This window comes from Polypterus senegalus, chromosome 11, assembly GCF_016835505.1.
Source record: "Polypterus senegalus isolate Bchr_013 chromosome 11, ASM1683550v1, whole genome shotgun sequence".
Taxonomy (NCBI): Eukaryota; Metazoa; Chordata; class Cladistia; order Polypteriformes; family Polypteridae; genus Polypterus; species Polypterus senegalus.
The window spans coordinates 155667675-155691775 of NC_053164.1; the positions used below are offsets into that span (position 1 = coordinate 155667675).

Sequence of the window (24101 nt, forward strand, 5' to 3'; positions counted from 1 at the left end):
ATTACATGGTGGCACAATGATGAGCTGTGCTCCTTCGCAGCTTCATGGTCCTTGATTCTTATTTCTGGCCTGGATAATGTTGATGTTTAGTTTGCACATATCCCCATGTGTGAATGGATTTTTTTTGTCATTCTGATTTCCACTCATCTCTTAAATAAATGTGTAGTAGGTTATTTGTCTACTTGAAATTGTCCATATTTGAGTAATTTTAATATTTTTTTTTTTAGTTTTTGTGATTGTATAGTTTAGTGGTCTGGTCCAGTTTTGATTATTGGTTTGTGCTCAGTGCAGGTGTAAGAGGCTTCAAATCTTGGAGAAAAAAAAACTAATTTAGAAAGTAATTGTGTCAATTTTTCATTTTGAACATATTAAAACAAAATAATAATTCTAGTAAATAAAAAGATTTTAGCCAATGTTATTGCTTTTACTGTCTTGTCTGAAATCATTGATCTTGCTCAATCATGTCCTAAAATTTAAATCTCTTATTGCAGCACCTTGTAACTTCCCTACGTTGCCTCCACAAGGAAAGAATGAATATGATTTAATCACTGCACCAACACAGAGTTTTAATTCGGTGGATATCAACCATGATGATATTGCATTGGCAGCCACCCAGCCATATGATTTTGAGCTGAATCTATCAAGAGATGCGAGTATGGATGAAACACCAACACAGGCTTATGACTTTAATCATAGAATATCCAACACAACAAAGGAAAATTGTGTTCCTGCCAATTCGGAATGCCAGTCAGAAAACAGAAGTGCATTTAAACTGACAATGTTTAACAATACTGACATACAGCCTGATAATGTTTTCATAAAATCTGGAGAGAATAGTAGCACTGGAATTACCAATATTGTTGAACCCTTGAATGCAGTGCACAAAGAAGATGAAAATTGCCCTAGCTTGGACTCAGAAACACCTTTATTCCTTCCAGAGACACAAGGAAATAAACAAAAAAATGTACCAGTTACTGGCAAAGGTGATATTCAAGAAACTCTTTCTTCTAATTCTGAGTCTGAAATAAAAGCAAATGAACTTCATTATGCTGTTGCAGAATCTGATGAATATTTTACTCAGAATACAGTTCCTGTAAGTGTTTGGGAAAGAAACAAAACCTCAGAAAGCCATGTTAACAAATTCATTGAGGAGGCGAAAATCGATAATACTCCTGATATTGAACATGATAATGTAGAGCAAAGAGGTTATTGCACTATGCAGGCTTCTGCTGCTGATATACTACATACTAAGAATGAAACTTGCACTGAGGAAGAAAAGAAAGATAGTGATACTATATCTGTAGACTTTGTGGATGGGCAATTACAGACTTCAAACACAGAAAATAAGAGCAACAAAATAAGGGCTGATAATTCTGAAACATTGATAGGAGAAAAAAAGAATAATAATCATGAAGTTTATAAAGAAGACATTTCTTCTGTTGATAATGTAAATAGCAATGAAACACTGAAAGACATGGATGACCAAGTGACAGAAAAAGCTGGGAAAAAGCAACACCTGGACACTGTTCTATCAACGTGGAATATAACGCATGATGTGAATCTTGTCGAATCAAAATGTTTTGAAAAAAATGATATTAATGTAACTTATAAGCAATTATCAGTCAACGGCAGTAAAAGTGATTCAGGTACTTCATTAGCAGAAAAGGAAATAATATGCAGTAGTCATAATACTGAAATTCAGTTGACAGTCAAAAACTCAAAGGGTACTGTTACTGATTTACCTAGAGAGGTTCAGAGTCCGAAATTGGTGAAGAACATAAATGCAGAGAAGAAATGTTTAACTGAAAATTCCCTTAACCCTATTAGTAATACTGCAATAGGCTTGTGTCTAGAAGCCAAAAAAGATCTGGATCATGAATTACAACCTCTTAATACAGAAACAAACCCATGTGATGCTCAAGATAATAAAGAGATAAAAACTGCTCCAATCTTTCTGGAGACAACAGAGCAGAGCATTAGCTTAAGGAAAAGTAACAGGTTGGCTTTAGCTTCACAAGGTCGAGAAGCTTCAGAAACGCTAAATAAACCAAAATCCAACAGAAAAAGAACTACATCAGTTTCTAAAAATGATGATGGGAAGAATGGAAACAATAATATTGCACTGGATGATGTTAGAGCTCAGAAAAAAAAACGAACTATAAATAAGCATGTAAGCCCACAAACCGCTGAGGCAGTCTTGGAGGATTTAAAGGTACAATTACCATCAACAAAAAATAAAGGCACTGTAAAAGAAGAAAAGGTTGGAAAAAAAACACTTATGCCAAAGTCAAGTTCCATACTAATGGCAATGAGTGAGGAGTCTGATAATGCAAAGATAAATCATGAAAGTCAAGACAAAATCATAATCATAGAATCAGAAATAAACCAGCAGAAAACAACACCTGAGACTAAGGAACGTGGGCGAAGGCAGTGCCAGTCAAACTCCAACCTCCCAGCTGATCCTAAAGAAAATGTAAAGATCAGTGAAACAGAGGCACCAAAACGAAGAAACAGGAGGCAAGGGAAATCTGTAATAGTTCAGTCCTTGGGAGATGAACATGTTGGAGAAGTATCAGGTAGGAAAAAGGAACATGTTGCATTTGACAATGACAATTTGGAGTCAATAAATAAAATTCCTTATACAAAAAAATCAAAAGAAGCAAAGAGAAAGGGAAAGAGACAGGAAACATCTGTAACTGTGGAATCTGTTTTTCATGACCTAGCTGATGAGGAACTTCCAGAGAAAAGGAGTAGGAAAGAAGTACCTGTTGTGTCCTGCAGTAGACGATCAAAGAGGAATGAAATGGAAGTTTGTAATGTTGAAAAAAAAGAAGAGAAAGCAAATAGTAGGAAATTGCAAACATCAGTTGAAGAAACTGACAAGAAGCAAGATGAATATTTAGAAGATGTTACAGAAAATATGAAAAATCCTTCAGAAATGCAAGAAGTGCCCCAGTACCAAGTACGGCATACTCGGAGGAAGACCAGCTTAAGTTCTTCAGTGGTGGAAGATGACTTGCTACAAATGACAGAGTCAAATTTAAGAGTATGTATAAGAGGGAAAAGAAGTATAAAGAAGGTGAAATCTAAAGATGAGCAGCAAAGAGTGGATGAGCAAGGTAGAAGATCTGAGATTATTGAAGATGGAGAGAAAGTCGAGGAGATGATTAAACAAATCTCCAGCACTACTACTCCTAAACAAAAAGGTTGTTTGCAGGGAACCAACAGGAGAACAAAGAAGGAGGTATTTTTTATTTTTTAATCCAGCATGCACAGGTCTTTAATTATCCTGCTTTCATATTTCTTGAATTTACAGTTACTATTCCATATGCTTTAAAAATAGTGCCCAAAATTATTAATAGTAGGAGAAAAAAAGAAGATGCATTCATATAAAGTAGAATGACTGTTGGAGGTTTCACCAAATTAACAATATTATCTCATATTAGATAGATTTATTTCCATATGCTAGGTGGTATAAATTTACATCAGTTCAGATTTTTCTCACGATTATAGTGCATTTTTGTTTGACCCAGGCATATGCTTTGTTTTAATTAATGGTGTATTTCAATTTTATTCAGTTGATTTTATATAATGCATTTTACAGAGGATGGGCTTTGAGTGCTGTAACCATTTCATTGATAAAATATGATTTAAAATTTTATAAATTATTGATTAAACAAAGAATACATAAAAATATAGATTCACTTAAACACATAGCACCTGTATAAAAAATGTGTAACATCAGGTTGCTTTCATTAAAAACCAAGAGAACACCAGTCTAAATGAGATGTAAAAACCATAAAAAGAATTTATGTCCATTTTAAAACAAAATGTTCCTTAATGTTAATTGCAATAAAATATATGCATATTACATATATATATTCAAACAACATATATTTAAATTGTTTTCACAATGTATTGGTTTTTTTTTTTGAGGCTTGCCACCTGCTAAATTCCATGGCTAGTGATAGCTATATTGCTGAAAGTAACAGATGCAGTTTAATGGATGATATTTTATTTTTTAAAGTTTTTGAGGGAAAAATGTTATTTCTGCCACACCAAAGGCTTATTCCCACTACACACAAAAAATTGGGTTATTTTTAGATAAAATTGGGTCCTTATGCATGTTCTGCTGGTAACAGGATGCAAACGTGCTACTGTTTTCTTAGAATAGGCAAAAAAGCGACACATGCTTAGCTGAAACCCATAGGGCATCTATTAAAAGACATTCATTGTCTTAGAGCAGATAATGTTTTGAGATTCAAAAAACCTAGTGGCATAGTGGGTTAGCACTTGATTCTAGCTTTACCATAGTCTGCATGTGAAGATGGAGGCCTGCATCATTATTTGAAATGATTTTCAGGGTAAAAGATTTGCTTGCTTGTACAAAGTTGCTAGCATTACATTTGTACTTTTTCCCATGAAAATGGGCAGAAAAAATAAATTTAACATACCTATAACAGTGAGAGTATGAGTGAACCAGTACTGTTGCTCTGATAATTGTTTGATTGAATTATGTTTTGAGCATTGCATTGTTTACAGTGCTAAACAAATTACAAGTATCGAGTACACTGAGTATGTAATGGCAAAGTCTTTATTCCTATGAGATGAGAATAGGTTGCAATTAGTACGTAAATCATTCCTAAATGTATATGCTCTATATTGAAATGCATTCATAAGGAAACAGATGTTCATGTAATGTAGCCTCAGGAGCTTGGTCTGTCATAAAAACACTTTTAAAAATTTTGGATGATTACAAATTAATATCTTCTCTATTCAAAATATGGAGTAGAGAACTATGAGTCCATGCTTTTACATACATTACTTGCCATTCTCAGTCTTAGGTGCAGCTTCTCCCCTGCTTTGACACAGACAATTTTGGCTGATTTGCTGAAAGTGCAGTCTAGTTAGCCAAATCACATTGCTGATAGCTTCTATCACTTTCAGCACCTAGTTGTGCTACCAATAATAACAACCCATTCCCAGGGATATTGAGTAACAACAAAGGATGTGCTCATGGGATGCTTTTCTTAGGTAGAGAAGGCATGCTGATATGCTACTCTAAACTAATGCCCTTTATGCACTTTGGGCTTAATGTTTAGCTTTTAAAACGCTGTTCTGTAAATAATGAAAAACTACACCAAGACTGATATGAGATATTGCTAGGTTACAGTAGTTGTTCTAATTAGTTAAAAATATTGTGTGTAAACATCCACACCACTATGAAAAGACAATAGCTTTAATAGTTTAACTTGCTTAAAGAGCCTTTAGCTGCAATAGTCACAACTTAGTGCTCACTATAATTTGATATTAAATAATTTTTTGGTTTAGTTCATTTTTGGGTTTTATACAAGTTTCATTTACAAACTTTACAAATTACTAATTAACAGTTTATAGTTTCTTATATTACTTAGTAATGCTTTGTCAATACTGTATTACTTATTTTTGTGCACAAGTTACTAATAAAGGATGCATTATTAACAGTTAATCAGCAGCTATAGTCCAGGTATGCTAGACTAAAGTACCAGTCTGGATTTAAAAACTGATACTTAAGGGGCATCTCTTAAGCAAGAACATGATTCCAAAGCTTTCAGTCCAGTAACTCCCAACTATTATTTTATTAATTCTTGGAATGTTAAGTAGGCATAAATATTGAAATTTTAATGCTTGCTTTGGTTTGTGAGTAATGATAATTTCAGGTAAGTGAACAGGAAATTGACTTTTTAAGACATATGTCAAAAATGAGAATTTTTAAATCACTCCTAAGCTTAACTGAGAGCAATTGTGAGGACTTGAGAACCAGAGTTATGTGTTTATACCTTATAGGTCTTGTAATGGTCGTGCAGCAGCATTTTCAATTAATTGAAAGTGTTATACAGATTTTAATAGCCTGTGAATAATGCATTGTAGTAGTCAATTCTGCTAGAAATAAATGCATGCATTAATTCTCAGTATCCTGTATATAAGAAAACATCTTAATTTTATAACATTTTTAAGATGCAAAATGATGTTTTAGACAGTGTTACATGGCCAAGAAATTTACTCAGTGGTAAAAAGGCTTTCTGAAATAGCCTGGGGTGATCAATTATGCTTCAGGAATGAAAAGAAACAGTTTGAGTAAGTAATTTGCATGTGTTGTATATTCAATGCATCTAGTTGAGCTTCAGAAGTAGCGATGCAGTGTTTGAATTTGAGTAGAATTTGAGTGAATGAGTTGAAAGTGCATGTGGATGAGATAACCTTTTGCAAAGAACAAATAAACTACCTGCCAAGCACGGTGGTTTGCTGCAGTTTTATATAAAGGTTTGTGTCTACCATCTTTAGAAGTATGCTTGTTTTAACCATACTTTAAAAATAATTAAAATAAATCTCAGTGTTAGTATTTCAGGAAGAACATTGCATTCTTTCAAGTAGTGGCAACATTCTCTCAAGGTATTTTGAATTAAATAGCAATTTTTTTGCACTGTTTAAAGCTTGAGGAGCAACACCAAAACCATAATTTAGTGGCATAATTATTAAAGTGAAGATGTTTTCTTTTTGTGAAATATTATAAAATATGAAAGTCAAAAAATCCAGGCAACTATAAAATAGAATGTTCATTACAGTTTTTATGAAGATTCTAGGGCTTTAAAATGAATTACTCTTAATACAGTAGGTCACTCAACTCATAAATCCATCCATCCATCCATCCATTATCCAACCCACTATATCCTAACTACAGGGTCACGGGGTCTGCTGGAGCCAATCCCAGCCAACACAGGGCGCAAGGCAAGAAACAAACCCCAGGCAGAGCGCCAGCCCACCGCAGAACTCATAAATCAAATAAGCCTTTTTATAAGCCGTTTATAATCATTAGTTTAATTCTTATTTTCAATTTTTATGGCATTAATAACATGTTTTTCATTTTTACTGCTGTGGCTTGTCATAGGTTTTAAATTAAAAGGTTTTTAAATTTTTTTTTCTTTTCCAAGTTCCAAGTCTTCTATCGTTTTATTTGTATTACATGTTTTTACTTACTGCACCATTTTTGTTTTTAAGGCGACTCCTCAGAGACTAACCGGTCCAGCCACTTTGTGCTTCAGGAACGAAGATCTGAATCTGACTCCTCGGTCATTAATTAGTCGTACTCGATGTAGCAGTAGCCCACGTGCATCTGGGACTGTAAAGGTACACTTGATCTTTAAGAAATGCTTCATTTTTATTTTGCATGTTCACACACTAACTATTGCACTTTTACATGTACTAAAAACACACTTAATTTGAAACTTATTACTTCAATTGAAATGTATTTTTTATTTTGTTTAATTACATTATATGCCAGTAACATCCCCAACTTATATATTAAAAATGAAAGGTTCTGAAACTTCAACTCATTGGTGCATATGTAGTGGTAAACACTGTATGTGATTTAAAAAAAAAATTCTTTTACCACATTTTCTTTTTTTCTTGTTCAGGTAAACATTTTAATTAACTTTCAATTTTCAGGCCTGTGCAGGATGATTAGAAATTTCTAATAACTGCTCTGTCTTTCTTCCTTAACACTAGAATTACCAGAGCCTACGAGGAAACTCGTAAATCCGGCCCACCTTAAATCCATTCGCACCTCTCCGTCAGCTTCTTTTGTCCTCAAAAGTTCACAGAATTCTCCCATCTCATGCCTTGTTTGATTATCTGGGAGTGAGTGAACTGCTGGAGTTTTAGAGTGGAAATAATAGATTGTTATTTGGAACACATGCACTTCATGTGTGTTCCGTTTCTACAGTAATCTGGGTGAACAAATTGTTAAAACAGAAACTTTTTCATATTTAAGTAATAAATGTTACAAAATATAGGCATAAATTATAGAATGTGTGAAGCCTGAAGTCCAAAGATCAAATAAACACTTTCACAAAAGGTTCAAGGACGATACAACCGCTTCTGTGGCGTAGCGGTAAGATTTGCCAACTTGTAATCAAGAGTCCCCGGTTTGATCCTGACTATCTCCTGTATTTGCTGTTTTCAGTAGTGAGCTGCTGTTATTGTTAACATTATACAGTACACACATACATTTGTTTTGCATCTGTAACAGACAGTTTACATTTATAGTACTGTACTTATTTATAAGTTATATTTATAGTACCGCCCCTAGGGTTCTGACGCTGTTAATTTTTATTTGAAACTGGGAATAACTGTAGATGCGAGTAGTGTTTTGAGGCAATGGAACTGGACATTCTCTGATCTGGAGGGATAAAAGCTGGTGAATCTGCCTTCTTCGTATATCACTGTCACTTTACTTTTTTTTTATTCAGTTTTATTGAGTGTTCCTGCTGCACTGAATAAGCTCACGCCTTCTGGTGCACGATGTCGGCGCAGCACGAAGAAAAAAAAAGAAAGAGGCAAATATATAGGACATTGGGTATAAAATGAATCAGAAAACATCATCACACTAATGCAATATTATTTGAAAACGAGCAGTGTCAGATCGGGTGTGATACACCACAGTTAGGTTATTTTTTAAGAAGGGGGCAATTACTTTTTCACACAGGGCCATGTAGGTTTGGATTTTTTTTTCTCCCTAAATAATAAAAACCATCATTTAAAAACTGCATTTTGTGTTTACTTGTGTTATATTTGAATAATGGTTAAATGTGTTTGATGATCAGAAACATTTTGTGTGACAAACATGCAAAAGAATAAGAAATCAGGAAGGGGGCAAATAGTTTTTCACACCACTGTATCTGTTGACCAGTCATCCGCATTCACGACAGTAATATACTCGGACTCAAGTTCACGATCATTCATTCCGTATTTCATTCATCGTTGTTATTCGTTGTTGTTTGTTATATGTTACAGGGGCAAGGGTGTGTGTGTGTGTGTGTGTATATGTGTATATATATATATATATATATATATATATATATATATATATATATATATATATATATATATATATATGGTGGTGTAATGTTGTTGCTTTGGTGGAGGGATATATAAATATTTTTTTTTTTTTCCTACATGTGAATTGTGCAGTAGCGTTTTGTTTGCCATTTAATATAATTAACTACCTATTTTTACATATCTGTTTTTGCGTGCTTGTGTAAACCGTCGATTGAGGGGAAAGTTTCATTTGTTAGAGGTACGGCTTGATTTTTTAAGATTCACCTCAGTAATTTATCCAGGCCACAGGTCTTGGAGGTGTAGCTGCCCACTGGGTAATGGGTTGGCTGTTACAAATTTTACAAGTACAGTACTATAAATGTACACGGTCAGTTACAGACGCGAACCAAATGTATGTGTGTACTGTATAATATTAACAATAAGAGCAGCTCACTACTGAAAACAGCAAATACAGGAGACAGTCAGGATTGAACCGGGGACTCTTGATTACAAGTCGGCAAATCTTACTGCTATGCCACGGAAGCTGTTGTATCGTCCCTGAACCTTTTGTGAAAGTGTTTATTTGATTTTTGGACTTCAGGCTTCACACATTCTGTAGTTTATACCTATATTTTGTAACATTTATTAGTAAAATATGAAAAAGTTTCTGTTTTAGCAATGTGTTTACACAGATTACTGTAGAAATGGAACACACTTGAAATGCATGTGTTCCAAATAATGATCTATTATTTCCACTCTAAAAACTCCAGCAGTTCACTCACTCCCAGATAATCAAACAAGGCATGAGCTGGGAGAAGTTTGTGAACTTTCTGCGACAGTGGCGGGGATGGAATAGCCGGCTGCTTGTCTTAATCGGCACATTTACAGGACAAAATACGCTGACGGAGAGGTGCGAACAGATTTAAGGTGAGCCAGATCTACGAGTTTTCACGTAGGCTTGTAATTCTAGTGTTAATGAGTGTTCATTTTTTAGGTCTGATTTTTTTTTTTTTTTTGTATTCTTCTTTACAAGATAATGTTCACTGGAGTTGAAGATGATTTAGCAGAAAAGACGATTCACCAGTTAGGTGGAGAGATGGCTGAATCAGTTCAGAACTGCACTCACCTGATTACTGATCGTGTGCGACGCACTGTCAAGTTTTTGTGTGCTCTGGCTAGAGGAATACCTATTGTTACACCAGACTGGCTAGATAAGGTTTGTCAAATACATTACTGCAAATTTTAAGCTCATTAAAATGATGTTGTTAATAATCTATTAACATTAGATTATTTACTGTTTAGTTATTGATGCAGATGCTTAGTTTTAGAAGTAAACATTAACCACTTTACTGCTGTTAAGCCAACAGACTTGCCAAGTAATTTACTAGTATTTCAGATAAGAAAAATAACCTGTTTTCTCTGTGTCCGGCTTTGTTTGAGTTTTGCTGCAACATCTACATTTGTAAGAAAGTCCAAAGGTAAAATGCAAACATACGTAAACCTAAGATGTGTGCAACCACACATTCTTTCCTACAGAATGTCTCATTGGGGGTTACCACTCTGAAATACATTGACCTTAAATTTCCATTTGGAAATTGATATATTCCCTTTTTCCTGTAGCATATAGCAGACGAATCTCATTTCTTTTTAATTGGTTCACAATTTTTGGGAAAGAACTGTTACACACAGTTATATATATATATATATAATATCACACAAGGTGAGAGACAAAAATAACCAGACTGGGCTTGGGGCTTTCCTGGAAAACCGTCTGGAGGTTGGCTGGATGTGAATTATATCCCCTCCTACACGCAACATCACATTTCTTGCAAAATTGAACAAAACAGCCACATAAATTTATGGAATGATAAAAACAGTGTACAGTGATAACAGTTTGTCTCACACACAAGGTTTTGTGTAGCACAAACATTTCAAGGAAGGACAAGAAAATGTGGAGACGTTCAACATCCAGGTCACCCATGCTCGTCTCGGAGAGATGAAAACATCAAAACTGTGCATGAGATTGTTCAAAATGATTATACTGCTTTTTCCGTGAAGCAGTTTTTCATTGACTAAAACATTCCTGTCGTCGATCATCCTCCCTATTCGCCCAATTTAGCTCCCTGTGATTTTACTTGTTCCCAAAAATCAAAAGTGATCTGAAAGGAACACATTTTTCTTCATTTTTCTTAATGAAATGAAGACAAGACAGCTAGCCTGTTAAAGCACCTTAGTTAGTGTCCCTTGTATTAAATCAACTGGGCAAACAAACTGAGGAAGCATGTAACATAAATTAAAAGACACATTGTCCGCAGAAATCCGCGAACCAGCGAAAAATCCGTGATATATATTTAGACATGCTTACATTAATTCTCCAACTTCCCGTGTAGGTAGAAGGCTGAAATTTGGCAGGCTCATTCCTTACAGCTTACTTACAAAAGTTGGGCAGGCTTCATTTTGAAATTGTACGCGTAATGGTCATAACTGGAACCTATTTTTCTTAATATACTGTAATGGACTTTAGCTCAATGGCCGTGGGGGGAGGAGCTGCGTGTCACATCATCACGCCTCCCACGTAATTACGTGAACTGACTGAACACAGTACGTAGAAAAGAAGGAAGAGCTCCCAAAGAGCTGAAGAAAAACGCATACAAGCTTATTCAGAAGTGCAGCAACTGTGGAAACAAAGCACGGTGTAAACCGTAAGTTTAAATGAAGTTTATAGACATGCTACCGCTGCCGTTTGTCATGCCTTTGTCGAATACTTTATTTGCGAGATACAAGTTTAATGAGAAGACACAAGGTATAAACAAGACTTTGGATCACTTTGTAACAGAGTTAAAATTGCTGTAGTGAGAAACTTAAGTGCCGGGTCTTGGCTAACATTAAATAAAGCCATGGACATCGCAACATCACACAAGAGAGCAGCTCACGTGAACTGACTGAGCAGTGCAGTGATCACTTCCATGCATCAAACCTGTTCAAAAAGCGCATTACACAATTGACAAGGTAGGAAAAGAATATGCTCGAGCTGAGCTCCACAGCTAACGGTCTTGGAAGCAACCGTCACGCTGCCACCAAATACTCACAGAAAAATCCACAAGTTAATACACACGCTGTCTCTAGAGTTTCTCCACACTCAATGTATTCCTCGCATCCCCGTTATACCCTCTGATCTCCCATTTCAATTCAAATGCCTCCAATTTCCAGTATGGCTCTGCTTCGCGATGACAAGTAAGAAGTCTCAGGGACAGACCCTACAAAAGATTGCCATTGATTTCATGCAAGATTGCTTTTCTCCTGGACAACTATACGTTGCATTCTCAAGAGTGAGCTCGCGCAGCTTCGTCATATTACAACCAGAGTGCTGAACTGACAACGTGCTATATAAAGAGAACTATAACAATCGTAATAAACGAACAATAAAACAGCGGAGAACCCATGGATTAAATAAAAAGGCAGCTTCCTCGGCAAAGCAAGGAAAAAGGATGTCTTTATATGTCGTTCGTTTATAAAACAGTGGAGAAGCTGTGTAAAGGCTGCTTCACAAAAAACCAGCGGAGCACCTTATATGAGCAGGCAGTCATCTAAAGAAGGGAATCAATAAATATCTATAATCGTAATAAACGAACAAAAAATAGCGTACAAGCCGCAGATTAAATAATGGAAATGGGTACCTGAACAGTAAAGTAAGTCTCGAATAGCTACACAATAACTATAACAATCGTAATAAACGAACAATAAAACAGTACAGAACCGCGAAGCAAAGAGAAACGACAGCCTTATAAAGCAGCGGAGAAGCAGCTACACAAAAAAACAGCAGAGCGCCACACTGATTGTATTCCTCGCATCACCGTTATACCCTCTGATCTCCCATTTCAATTCAAATGCCTCAAATTTCCAGTAAGGCTCTGCTTCGCGATGACAATTAATAAGTCTCAGGGACAGACCCTACAAAAGGTTGCCATTGATTTGAGGCAACATTGCTTTTCTCCTAATTCTCAAAAGTAATCTCAGTGCACAGCTTGGTCATATTACAACCGGAGTGCTGAACTGACAACATGGTATACAAAGAGATCCTTAACAGATAGTTATTGGTATATTTTCCCTCATTTTAGAAAGGTTTTCTTTTCTTCTTAATAAAAATTTAAAACCAGTTCTTTGTCGCTGCGAAGTGCGGGATTTTGCTATATACAGTATATATATATATATATATATATATATATATATATATATATATATATATATATATATATATATATATATATATATATATATATATATATATATATATATATATATATATATATATATATATATATATATTATATATGTGGCAGTAGGGGGCACTAGTGCTCCCTTGAACCCTCAGGTACAACTCTAGACACCGGATAAAAGTCCAAGACTCTTTATTATATTTTACAGTGCACCAAGCACCCTCCACACTATTCAAAAAGTAAACCAAACACAACACTATAATTTTCTCTCCTCCTCGCCCAGACACTTGCTCCTCTACCTCCCAGCTCAGCTCAGCGTCTGGACTGAGGCACCGTCCTTTTATAGCCCCTGACCCGGAGGTGTTCCTGTCCCAGCAGTCCACAGTTCCTTATTCCTTCCGGTCAGGGCAATCAGTCTTTACTTCACCCGAGCACGCCATTCCTTCCCGTCACGTGACTGTGACGTACTCCCAGGTCATAAGGCACAACAGATCCCACAAGTCCCCCCACAGCGACTCCTGGTGGTCCCCAAGGTATCCAGCAGGGCTGTGTATAAATACTACAGAGTCCATAAGGCCCTGCTGGACCTAGGGGCACGATCCTGCTGTCGGGAGAGCTCCTCCTGTCGGCCTGGGGGTGCGGACCGGCCTGGGAAGCCGGCAGTCCTCCACAGTACCCCCCCTCCCATCTTGGCGACGACTTTGGGGTCGGAGCGTCTGGCCCCGCGAGGGACGTCCTCCTCCAGGAGGACGCGTCATCCAGGCCTTGAGTGCGTTGCCCCCGTCCTCGAGCGAACCTTGAGGGGGACAATGTGCCTCCTGTCTCCCCGGGGACAAAGGCGCCACTCGTGGCCCGGTTGCCGGCAATTGTAGCACCGACGAAGCCATCCTGGTTGCTTCCCTCTGCGGGACCAAAAACATCTCGGGAACTCCGTCAGCGTCGTCTCCGCCCCTTCACCTGCCAGGGAGGGCATTACGGCCGCTTGGCTGCCCTCAAGCCTTCTCTACATTATGTCGGGAGACCCACCTTTCCTTTTGGGGACCTCCCGCTTGATCTGGGGCTTGTGCTCAGCCTGAGGCTCTCCATGGAAAGAGGAGAGCCTCTTTACTGTCTGCACACCCGTTTCTTTCCGCTTACTAGGAGCCGGCGTCATTAGTACCGTCTCGCTCCGATGAACAGCACTATTCAGCTGCACCGGCTGGTCGGTGCTTTCCCGGCCTCCTGTCACCGACATTACACCGCACATAGGACCGGCTGGGAGCTGGAGACTTATGCGGCTCGGGCGGCCGCGTCATCGCATGCCCGGACCGTTTACTCCTTTCTCCAACCCTTCAGTCATAGTGCCACAATCTTTTGTCGGGCACACAGTGCTTTGACACGCGCTACTTTTTATTTGCGGTGCCGGTTCGCACTGTGTCCCTTTATGCTCTACGATACGGGAGGGACTTGCCTGCGCTCCCGCATCGATCATCACTGGAGCTTCTCGGGCAGCCGCTGCACGAATCCCATCAGAGCCTCCAGCGGTGCTGCCGTCGCTCCCAATTCCTCCACACATTCCTTCAGTTCACCTAAATCCTGCAAGAAACGGTGTAGGGGCGCGAGGTATTCCTCGAGCCCCTGTAAGTCCATACAGGTAATGTTTACGGCCGGCTGTATTTTCGCTTCCGCGTTTTGCTTACCGTCCGGCCGGGAGCCAATGAGCACGTTGCCTCCTGGCACATGGTCAGCTGGGCCGCGCAAAGGCTCTTGGGACTTGGAGTCCTCAGAGGGACGGCTGGCTACTACAAGCCGGCTGAGATCTGCCTTTTCCTTTTCACCGACAGACCCTTCAGCCACAACCCGTCCCTCTTGGTCGATTGCTGTCTGTGTAGGCGCTGCTTTGCCTACGCCTTCCCCCTTCCAGGAGGCTCGGACCCGTCAGGGAATGGACGACTTCGCCGGAGAACTCCGTGTTACTCTCACCTTCCCGGCATGCACCACGGGTGACCAGTCTGTTGTCTTCGTATGGAGCCGTCGCTAGCCGTCTCGTGTCCTGGCTTGCCTTGAGGGAGCCGCGGCCATTTTCCCCGAACATGAGGCAGGCATGGAGGCGCCGCTGAGATTCTGAATCTGGGGCGTCTGCAAAACAGGATAAAAAGCACCCCGTTGCATTGGCCGTTTTCCCTGTACCTACCTCCGGACTTGGCAGCGGTGGTCCCGTCTACCAGGGGAGTTGGTGCCCGATGGCTGAACGTGCTTCTGCTTTTGGGCTACTCGGGCTCGTTCAGCCTTTATCAGTGCGCGGTCCTCCTCGCTCCCAGTCAGGTAAGCCCAGGTCATGTCGGCCTCTTGTCATATTCTGTACCCCGCTGGTACTGACCTTCTTTTTCCCTGTCTTCTTCCCCATCACAGTCCGAAGTAGCAAATGCTCAATAGCAGCTCTCTCCGTAGCGGGTGGTGTTTGCACCTCCGTGTTCTGATGCGTGACCTTCTTAGGGTTGTCTGCCCACACAAAATTTGTTTTTAATGTAGGTCCCCTGCCAACAGACGGCCAGAGAAATCTTGCCCACTATGCCAGTGTGGCAGTAGGGGGCAGTAGTGCTCCCTTGAACCCTCAGGTACCACACCAAACACCTGGTAAAATTGACAAAATGATTATATTTATTATAATAATGTGCACCAAGCACCCTCCACTCCACTATATTCATAAATCACAATTACAATAATAAATTAATAATAATCACAATCCTACCCTCCCAGACGCGTTGCCCTCCTACCTGGGAGCTCCCTCAGTCCTTTTATATTCCCTGACCCGGAAGTGTTCCCAATCCCCAGTCCATGTGATCTTGTATCACTTCCGGGTCAGGAAAAAAGTACTTTTCTTCATCCCGGAACCTCGGCGCTCTTCCTATGACGAACTTCCAGGTCATAGTGCACAAATAAGTCTTTGGTCCTCCCTGCAGCTCCCTCCAGCAGGGCTGAGGATAAAAACTACATAGTCCATGACTCCCTGCTGGTCTTAGGGGCACTCCATACTGCATGGAGGGCTCCATCTGGCGGCTTGGGGGACTTGGCCAGGATAAACTGCTGGGTACAGTCCACTATATATATATATATATATATATTATAATATATATATATATATATTATAATATATATATATATATATATTATAATATATATATATATATTATATATATATATATATATTATATATATATATATATATATATATATATATATATATAATATATATATATATATATATATATATATATATATATATATATATATATATATATATATATATTATATATATATATATATATATATATATATTATATATATATATATATATATATTATAATATATATATATATATATTATAATATATATATATATATATATATATATATATATATATATATATATATATATATATATATATATATATATATATATATATATATATATCGATATATATATATATATATATATATATATGTGTGTAGATATGTATATGTGTGTAGATATGTATATATATAATATGGGTTAAATTCTTTTTTTTCCTCAAAGTTCTACACACAACACCCCATAATGACAATGTGAAAAAAAGTTTACTTGAGGTTTTTGCAAATTTATTAAAAATAAAAAAACTGAGAAATCACATGTACATAAGTATTCACAGCCTTTGCTCAATACTTTGTCGATGCACCTTTGGCAGCAATTACAGCCTCAAGTCTTTTTGAATATGATGCCACAAGCTTGGCACACCTATCCTTAGCCAGTTTAAGCCCATTCCTCTTTGCAGCACCTCTCAAGCTCCATCAAGTTGGATTGGGCGTTGGTGCACAGCCATTTTAAGATCTCTCCAGAGATTTTCAATCGGATTCAAGTCTGGGCTCTGACTGGGCCACTCAAAGACATTCACAGAGTTGTCCTGAAGCCACTCCTTTGATATCTTGGCTGTGTGTTTAGGGTCGTTGTCCTGCTGAAAGTTGAACCGTCGCCTAAGTCTGAGGTCAAGAGCGCTCTGGAGCAGGTTTTCATCCAGGATGTCTCTGTAAATTGCTGCAGTCATGTTTCCCTTTATCCTGAATAGTCTCCCAGTTCCAGCCGCTAAAAAACATCCCCACAGCATGATGCTGCCACCACCATGCTTCACTGTAGGGATGGTATTGGCCTGGGGCCTCATGTATAAACGGTGCGTACGCACAGAAATGTTGCGTAAGAACTTTTCCTCGTTCAAATCGCGATGTATAAAACCTACACTTGGCGTAAAGCCCGCACTTTTCCCGCGGTACCTCATGCCTTGTCGTGCCGAAGTTCTCCGCTCGGTTTTGCAAACTGGCAGCACCCAGCGTCAAAGCAGTGCTACTGTTCTTGTGTGATTACTCATTATTTTCATGACGCGGCTTTATAAATAAACAGAAACTAACTGCATATTGTTTATTATTGTAATGCATCTGATTGTAATTAACTCATAACAATATAATGGTCCAGGGAACAGCCATAGTATTCCAAATGCCATAACTGCTTTAGCGTTGTTACTCTCACTTCTCCTTCTTCTTCTTCTTCTTCTTTCAGATCCTCCCGTTAGGAGTTGCCACAGCGCATCATCTTTTTCCATATTTCTCTCACTGCACCACTCTGAGTATTTATATCACTGTATCTGAGTGTGAATCACAGCAGCAGCTGATCGGAAAGAGAATTATCGGTATACGGCATTAAGCACACGCTGTCTCTGCCACGGCAAAATATTTCAAAGCCTTTCCTGTACGGACCTTGCGGTTCAAAACAGTTTAATCCCAAGAACTTTAAATGCAGCCAATCAAGTGCTCCTTGTAGAACTGTTTGTACTTATAAGTACAATCACCCCTGTAAACTTGCACTATAGTTATAATATCGCACAACCTGAGCCACTTTATAAAGCGGCGTATTTACATATGGTGACGATATCATTTTTAAGGTGAAATACAGCAAAATATGTTTGTTAAATTATACAGATAAAACTTTAACTTCATTTAAATAATCTATATTCTTCACTGGGAGTGTCTTTAAGGATAGAATAATTAAACATGTACTACGAAGATATTTCAATGTTCTTTAAACATTTTGAAGAATCGACGCTAAGCTTACAGATGGCTTAACATCTGTTACAGAGCTGATTGTATGGCGATCGGTTACTTGGGGAAAGAAAAGCACTGATTGCAGTGACGGCTACGCCAATATATATCTATACTAATAAAAGGCAAAGCCCTCACTCACTCACTCACTCACTCACTCACTCACTCACTCACTGACTCATCACTAATTCTCCAACTTCCCGTGTGGGTGGAAGGCTGAAATTTGGCAGGTTCATTCCTTACAGCTTCCTTACAAAAGTTGGGCAGGTTTTATATCGAAATTCTACGCGTAATGGTCATAACTGGAAGCAGTTTTTCTCCATTTACTGTAATGGAGATGAGCTTCAACGCCGTGGGGCGGAGTTTAGTGTGACATCATCACGCCTCCCGTAATCCGCGTACATAGAAAACCAGGAAGACCTCAAAAAGCGCTGAAGAAAACATGCATTATATAATTGAGAAGGCAGCGAAACAATAAGAAGCGGCGAGTGACATATACAACCATATTCATGAGTTCTGCTACTTGGAAACAAAGCCGATGTAAACCTACACTTTAAATTAAGTTCATAGACAGGCTGCGCTGGCGTTTGTAATTTAGTGCCTGCCCATATAAGGCCGTCCGTCAGCGGCAATCCAGTAGCAAACTGCCACGGGTAAATATTCACGGGTGAAGGACTGTGCTTATGGAGAGGAAGATGAGATGGTCAGGGTGGTGTTTGACACAAACTCAGCGAAACTGCGAGAGAAAGTTTTAAGTGCCAGGACTAAGGTAACATTAAATACAGCCATGGACATAGCGAGATGGCACCAGCACAGCTGGGAACCTTGATGCATGTACACGAGTGGCTCCGTGAACTGGCGCAGTGCACAGATAAAAGCAACAGTTCCAAAAGCTGAACAAAACCGAATTACACAATTGAAAAGGCAGCAAAAAATATGAAGCATCTGATAAGCATATTCATAAATCCAGCTACTGCGGAAACAAAGCAAACGGTGGAAAAAGTCAATGTCCGCTAAAGGAAGACAGTGTAAAAAACCCGTGCATGCAGTGTGTCAGGTCTCAGATAAAGAAGAAGGCGAGCTGTTTATTGATGCAGTAAGAAGCGAATCGATGAATGAAACCTGTCATCTTTACAGCGATTGACAAACACGGAATGTAACTTGAACACAACACATCCTACAAATACGAACCTGATTGAAAGAAATAATGATAATCAAATCCTTGATGACAGCAACACTCAGTAACACTCACAAAACAAATACTGTATATTGACAGTCATGTTCGTTATTTTTAAAATGTTCCCTTTTCTTTTTCTAGCTTTTTTAACACACTACTTCTCCGCTGCGATACGCGGGTATATATATATGTATATATATATATCCCGATCTACATACTCGAATAATGGATACTTTATTGCCATCAATGATTGTTTTGGTAAAGCCATACTCAGTGTATTCATTAGATGAGCGGTAAAAAGTAAGGCGAGGGAGGATGACTTATTGAGGCATGCAGGCTGTAGTCTTGGCGTCAACTCTATCTGAATTGCGATCACATTTGAAAAAATATATCTTTTCAAGTTCTATTTAGTCCATATGTGTCAAACTCAAGGGCGCGGGCCACATCCGGCCCGTGTAATTATATCCGGCCCGAGATCATTTTATATACTGTATTATTGTTATTAATGGCCGGGTATATGAAGCGCTGGTAACACAATAAACTACAGATCCCATAATGCAGCGCTTCAGCTGCCTTGCGAACACTTACGCGTTAATCAAGTCTAGCTTATGATGCTGCAAGTTATTGCGAAGCTAGCTCACCACGATGCTGAAGAGAAAAGTTGATTCTGAAAATAGAGCCTTTAAAACCGATGGGAGGCTGAGTATATGTTTACTGAACCCGTGTGTCTCATTTGTGGAGCTAATGTGGCTGTAATTACAGAATTTAATCTAAGACGGCACTATGAGACAAAACATCAGGGAGTTCTGTGTTGTGGAGATTCTCAGGATGGATTGCAGGTGCTCATCAGTGAGGCTGAAAGACCTGAATGCAATGCAGAAGATACAGAAAGCAGAAGAATTAAATAAGAATCTGACACTTCAGCGGACGTTTTTACCCGTGCACAATCACAAAGTGATTTCAAGTGAAGTTGCTTTTATGGGAGACACAAATGCACCAGTGCAACTTTCCCTGTTGCCAAGTAATGTTAAACCAAGTCGTCACTACGGTGTTCCCAAATCGCACTTTGCTGATAAACCGGCGCACTGAGTTTGCCGGCGCTTTGGTGACTTTGAAGAACAAAAAAAGTCCGTCTACATGCGGCTCGAACCTTGTGCATGTTTGGTAGCACATATCTGTGTGAGAAGCTCTTCTCAGTGATAAAGACTAACAAAACAGCACACAGGAGTCGCCTCACTGATGAGCACCTGCAATCCATCCTGAGAATCTCCACAACACAGAACCTCACACCAAACAGAAACGAACTTGTTGCCAAAAAGATGCCAGGCGTCCAGCTCTAAAATGACATATGAGCAAAGACAACTGAATGATTTGATTTGTTATTGCGTAAGGCGGAGTCAACCGTTTTAACAAACAGCGTATTGCACTGATCTGAAATAGCTGTGTGTGTATATATGTAGATATGTATGTATATGTATATATATGTTTATATATGTGTGTGTGTATGTATGTATATATATATGTATTTGTGTGTATATATATGTGTGTATGTATGTATGTGTGTGTATATATGTAGATATATATATGTATGTATATATGTGTATATGTATAGATATGTATATATATATATATAAAATATATATATATATATATGACAACAACACTCATCACTCACAACAGTGACAAAACAATTACATTGACAATCAGGTTACGTTATTTTCAAAATGTTTCCTTTTCTTTTCATTGCTTCTTTAACACACTACTTCTCGCTCTTGAAAGCTGGTATTTTGCTAGTTGAATATAAAACAGAAAGATAAAATAACAACACAGCTAAAAACGCAGCGACAAATTTCGGCAAAATTTAAATGCTTGTGTCATGAGCACGAGGCTAGTGTCTGCAACATCGTGGCCATCCACCGTGCATGACATTGGCGGCGAAGGAGCCACCGATTCTTCCTCTGCCCAGTGCCACCACAAGCTTAGAGCAGCCCCTGAGTACTGCTGCAATAAATTATTTCATCAAAGTGAAACATGTTTAATAGCGTGCTTTAACTCCTATCATCATGAAAATGACATCACGTATACATCTCAGTATTTTAGTTATTCAGAGAGCTGTAATATCATGAATGTAATGGACCCTGTGTCCAGTTGGAGGAAAAGAGCCGGTTTAAGAAGCAAGTAGTGATTCACACACACAGAGCACATATAAAATCAAATACAAAACAAAGCATTTAACGTGCTGCTTTAATTACGATGTGATTTTAGAAACTGGTTAATTAAACAATTTTAAGATGAATTTTATGATGTTCTGTTTTAATGACAAAATAAACTATGTGATTAAAGTGGAAATGTTGAGATTGAAGTGGACATTTCGTGCTTTTTCCCCACCGTGTGGCTTTTTCTCTGTACCTAATAAGCTTTCATATGACACTCAGACAGTGGGCTTACAACTTCGGCTTTCCACGGCGACTTTGATATGTGACTTCTTTTTTATTTCCGGCACTGTGCGATTTTGTGGATGTGAGCTTTCATGTTTCTCCAACACGCTATGCCACTCGATCAACTTCCTTTTGTTGATTATACCACGGCTTATTTGAACAAATAGTATGTTTTTCCTTTGCCCTTACTTGGTATTCGCTGAAATTCTTATGTTTCCCCCCGTGCTTTTCCCATTGTCTTTTAACAGAAGGCTGCGCTTAAGGGCGATTTATATTGATTTGCATATTCAAATGGTAATTCTGGGAGGATTTGGGGCGTTACATAATCTTGGCGTGCACAAGCGTTAGTTTTCACACTGATCGGGATTTATGTAGCGGAAGAGCGTGGAAGTTAGATGCGCACAGATTCCTGCATCTGGATTTTTCTGTGCGTAAGCACATTTCGGCTTTGTGCTTATGCCATGTTATAGTGCGAGTTCTACACACGGCGTTATACATGAGGCCCCAGGTGATGAGCGGTGCCTGGTTTCCTTCAAATGTGACGCCTGGCATTCACACCAAAGAATTCAATCTTTGTCTCATCAGACCAGATGATATCAGCAGAAGGATGGGTGGAGGATGAAGTACTCTGAGCTGAGGGATGTAGTACTCTGAGCTGAGAGTGGGTTGGAGTGGTCAAACCTGTTAAAGATGTTGTTCATCAGATTTGCTGTCTCTACGTCTCTCTTGATGGTGGCACTCCACTTCAAGCTGCAGCCAGTGATGGTCTTCATCCCATCCCATACTTCCTTCATGCTGTTATTTTGCAACTTTTGCTCCAGTTTTCTCTTGTACTGTTCTTTCACCACCCTGAGCTGGACTCAGAGTTCCTTCTGCACGTGCTTGAGCTCATGCTGATCACTGCATTTAATAGGCCCTTGATGTCACTTGTAATCCATGGCTTGTTGTTAGCATAGCAGCTTACAGTTCTTACTGGAACTACAATGTCCATACAGAAGTTGATGTAGTCAGTAGTGCAGTCAACAACCTCCTCAATGTTCTCATTATGTGACCCCTGCAGGATATCTCAGTCCGTAGTTCCTCAGGGGACCACTTCCTAAATAAGCGTGTGGTTGTAGGTTGCTCGCACACTCTTTGATTGTAGTGAGGCTGAAGCAGAACCAGGTTATGATCTGCTTTCTCAAGCACAGGCAGCTAGTCAGTATTGTTAGTATTTTAGGTGGCTCAGGGCTTTGATGTTTCTCATGAGGTCTGGGTTCTCTGTGCCATCCGCCTCTTTTTCTTCTGTCTCCAACTTAAGTTTGTTCATAAGCCTCATGGTGCCTGTCCTCTCATGTTCATCCTGTCATTCATTTAGTTTTTTTTCTTTTAAAACAAAACCAGTTTCTGTGTTGTATGAGACCCTGTGTGAAGACACTTTTAGGCCATTGTCAGCTCAGATGGTTTGGGAGTATGACTTTCTCTCCTTCACTGCTCTTGACAGGAAGGTGATTTTTTTAAAATGTAAAATTTGCACACCATTATTATTTGATCCCCCAAAACTTTTTGCAATGGGCCTTTCAGATTATTCACTGTTTTTTCTTTATTTCAAGACCTTCTTGCACATGATCTGGAAATGTACCACGGTCTTTACATTTTGATTAATCTCAAAATTTTGTACTATTCTTCACTATAAATTTCCTCCTCAACCAAATTTTCTTTCTCTTGGTTTTTTTCTTCTGTCTCCTTCTTTTCAGCAGAAGCTACAATCTTTGGGTATTATCACTGTTAAATTGGCCCTAGCATCCAGCTATATTGTCTCTAAATTTCTGATTAAGCTTTTTTTTAAATCTCTTATTATGGAATTACATGTGACGTGAATGTGTCTAGCTATCATTTTGCTTCCCTTCTGGTTTATCCTTGTTCTGGGGTGGGTGCCGTGGGTAGATATGCTAGTATTTTAATGTTTTTTCTTATATTTTTATTAATATTTGTGACCTTTTATTTTACTAACAAAATAGAATTATAAAATTATTTTGTCATTTCAGTCATTACCAGTAAAATTTGCCACTTAAAAATAATTTTCTACTATGCACAAAATATACACATAAAATTGTGTCCAACTTTAGAATACAGTGAACCCTCATTTATCACGGTTAATCCGTTCCAGACTCTACCGTGATAAATGAATTTTCGCGAAGTAGGATTCTTTATTTATAAATCGAATATTTCCGCAGTTAGAATATAGAAAACCTGTTTACAACCTTCTAAATACGTTTTTTAACATTATTAGAGCCCTCTAGACATGAAATAACACCCTTTAGTCACC

At 38.5% G+C, this 24101-nt stretch overlaps 1 protein-coding gene across 1 annotated transcript in view; it reads left to right on the forward strand.

The window, feature by feature from the left end:
- LOC120539640 overlaps positions 1 to 24101 on the forward strand; it is a 78739-nt gene that overhangs the window by 47618 nt on the left and 7020 nt on the right. Inside the window, exons 5-7 of the mRNA XM_039769956.1 lie at positions 492 to 3244; positions 7039 to 7167; positions 9890 to 10072. Coding sequence (XP_039625890.1) covers positions 492 to 3244; positions 7039 to 7167; positions 9890 to 10072 — 3065 coding nt within the window. The remainder of the gene's footprint in view (positions 1 to 491; positions 3245 to 7038; positions 7168 to 9889; positions 10073 to 24101) is intronic.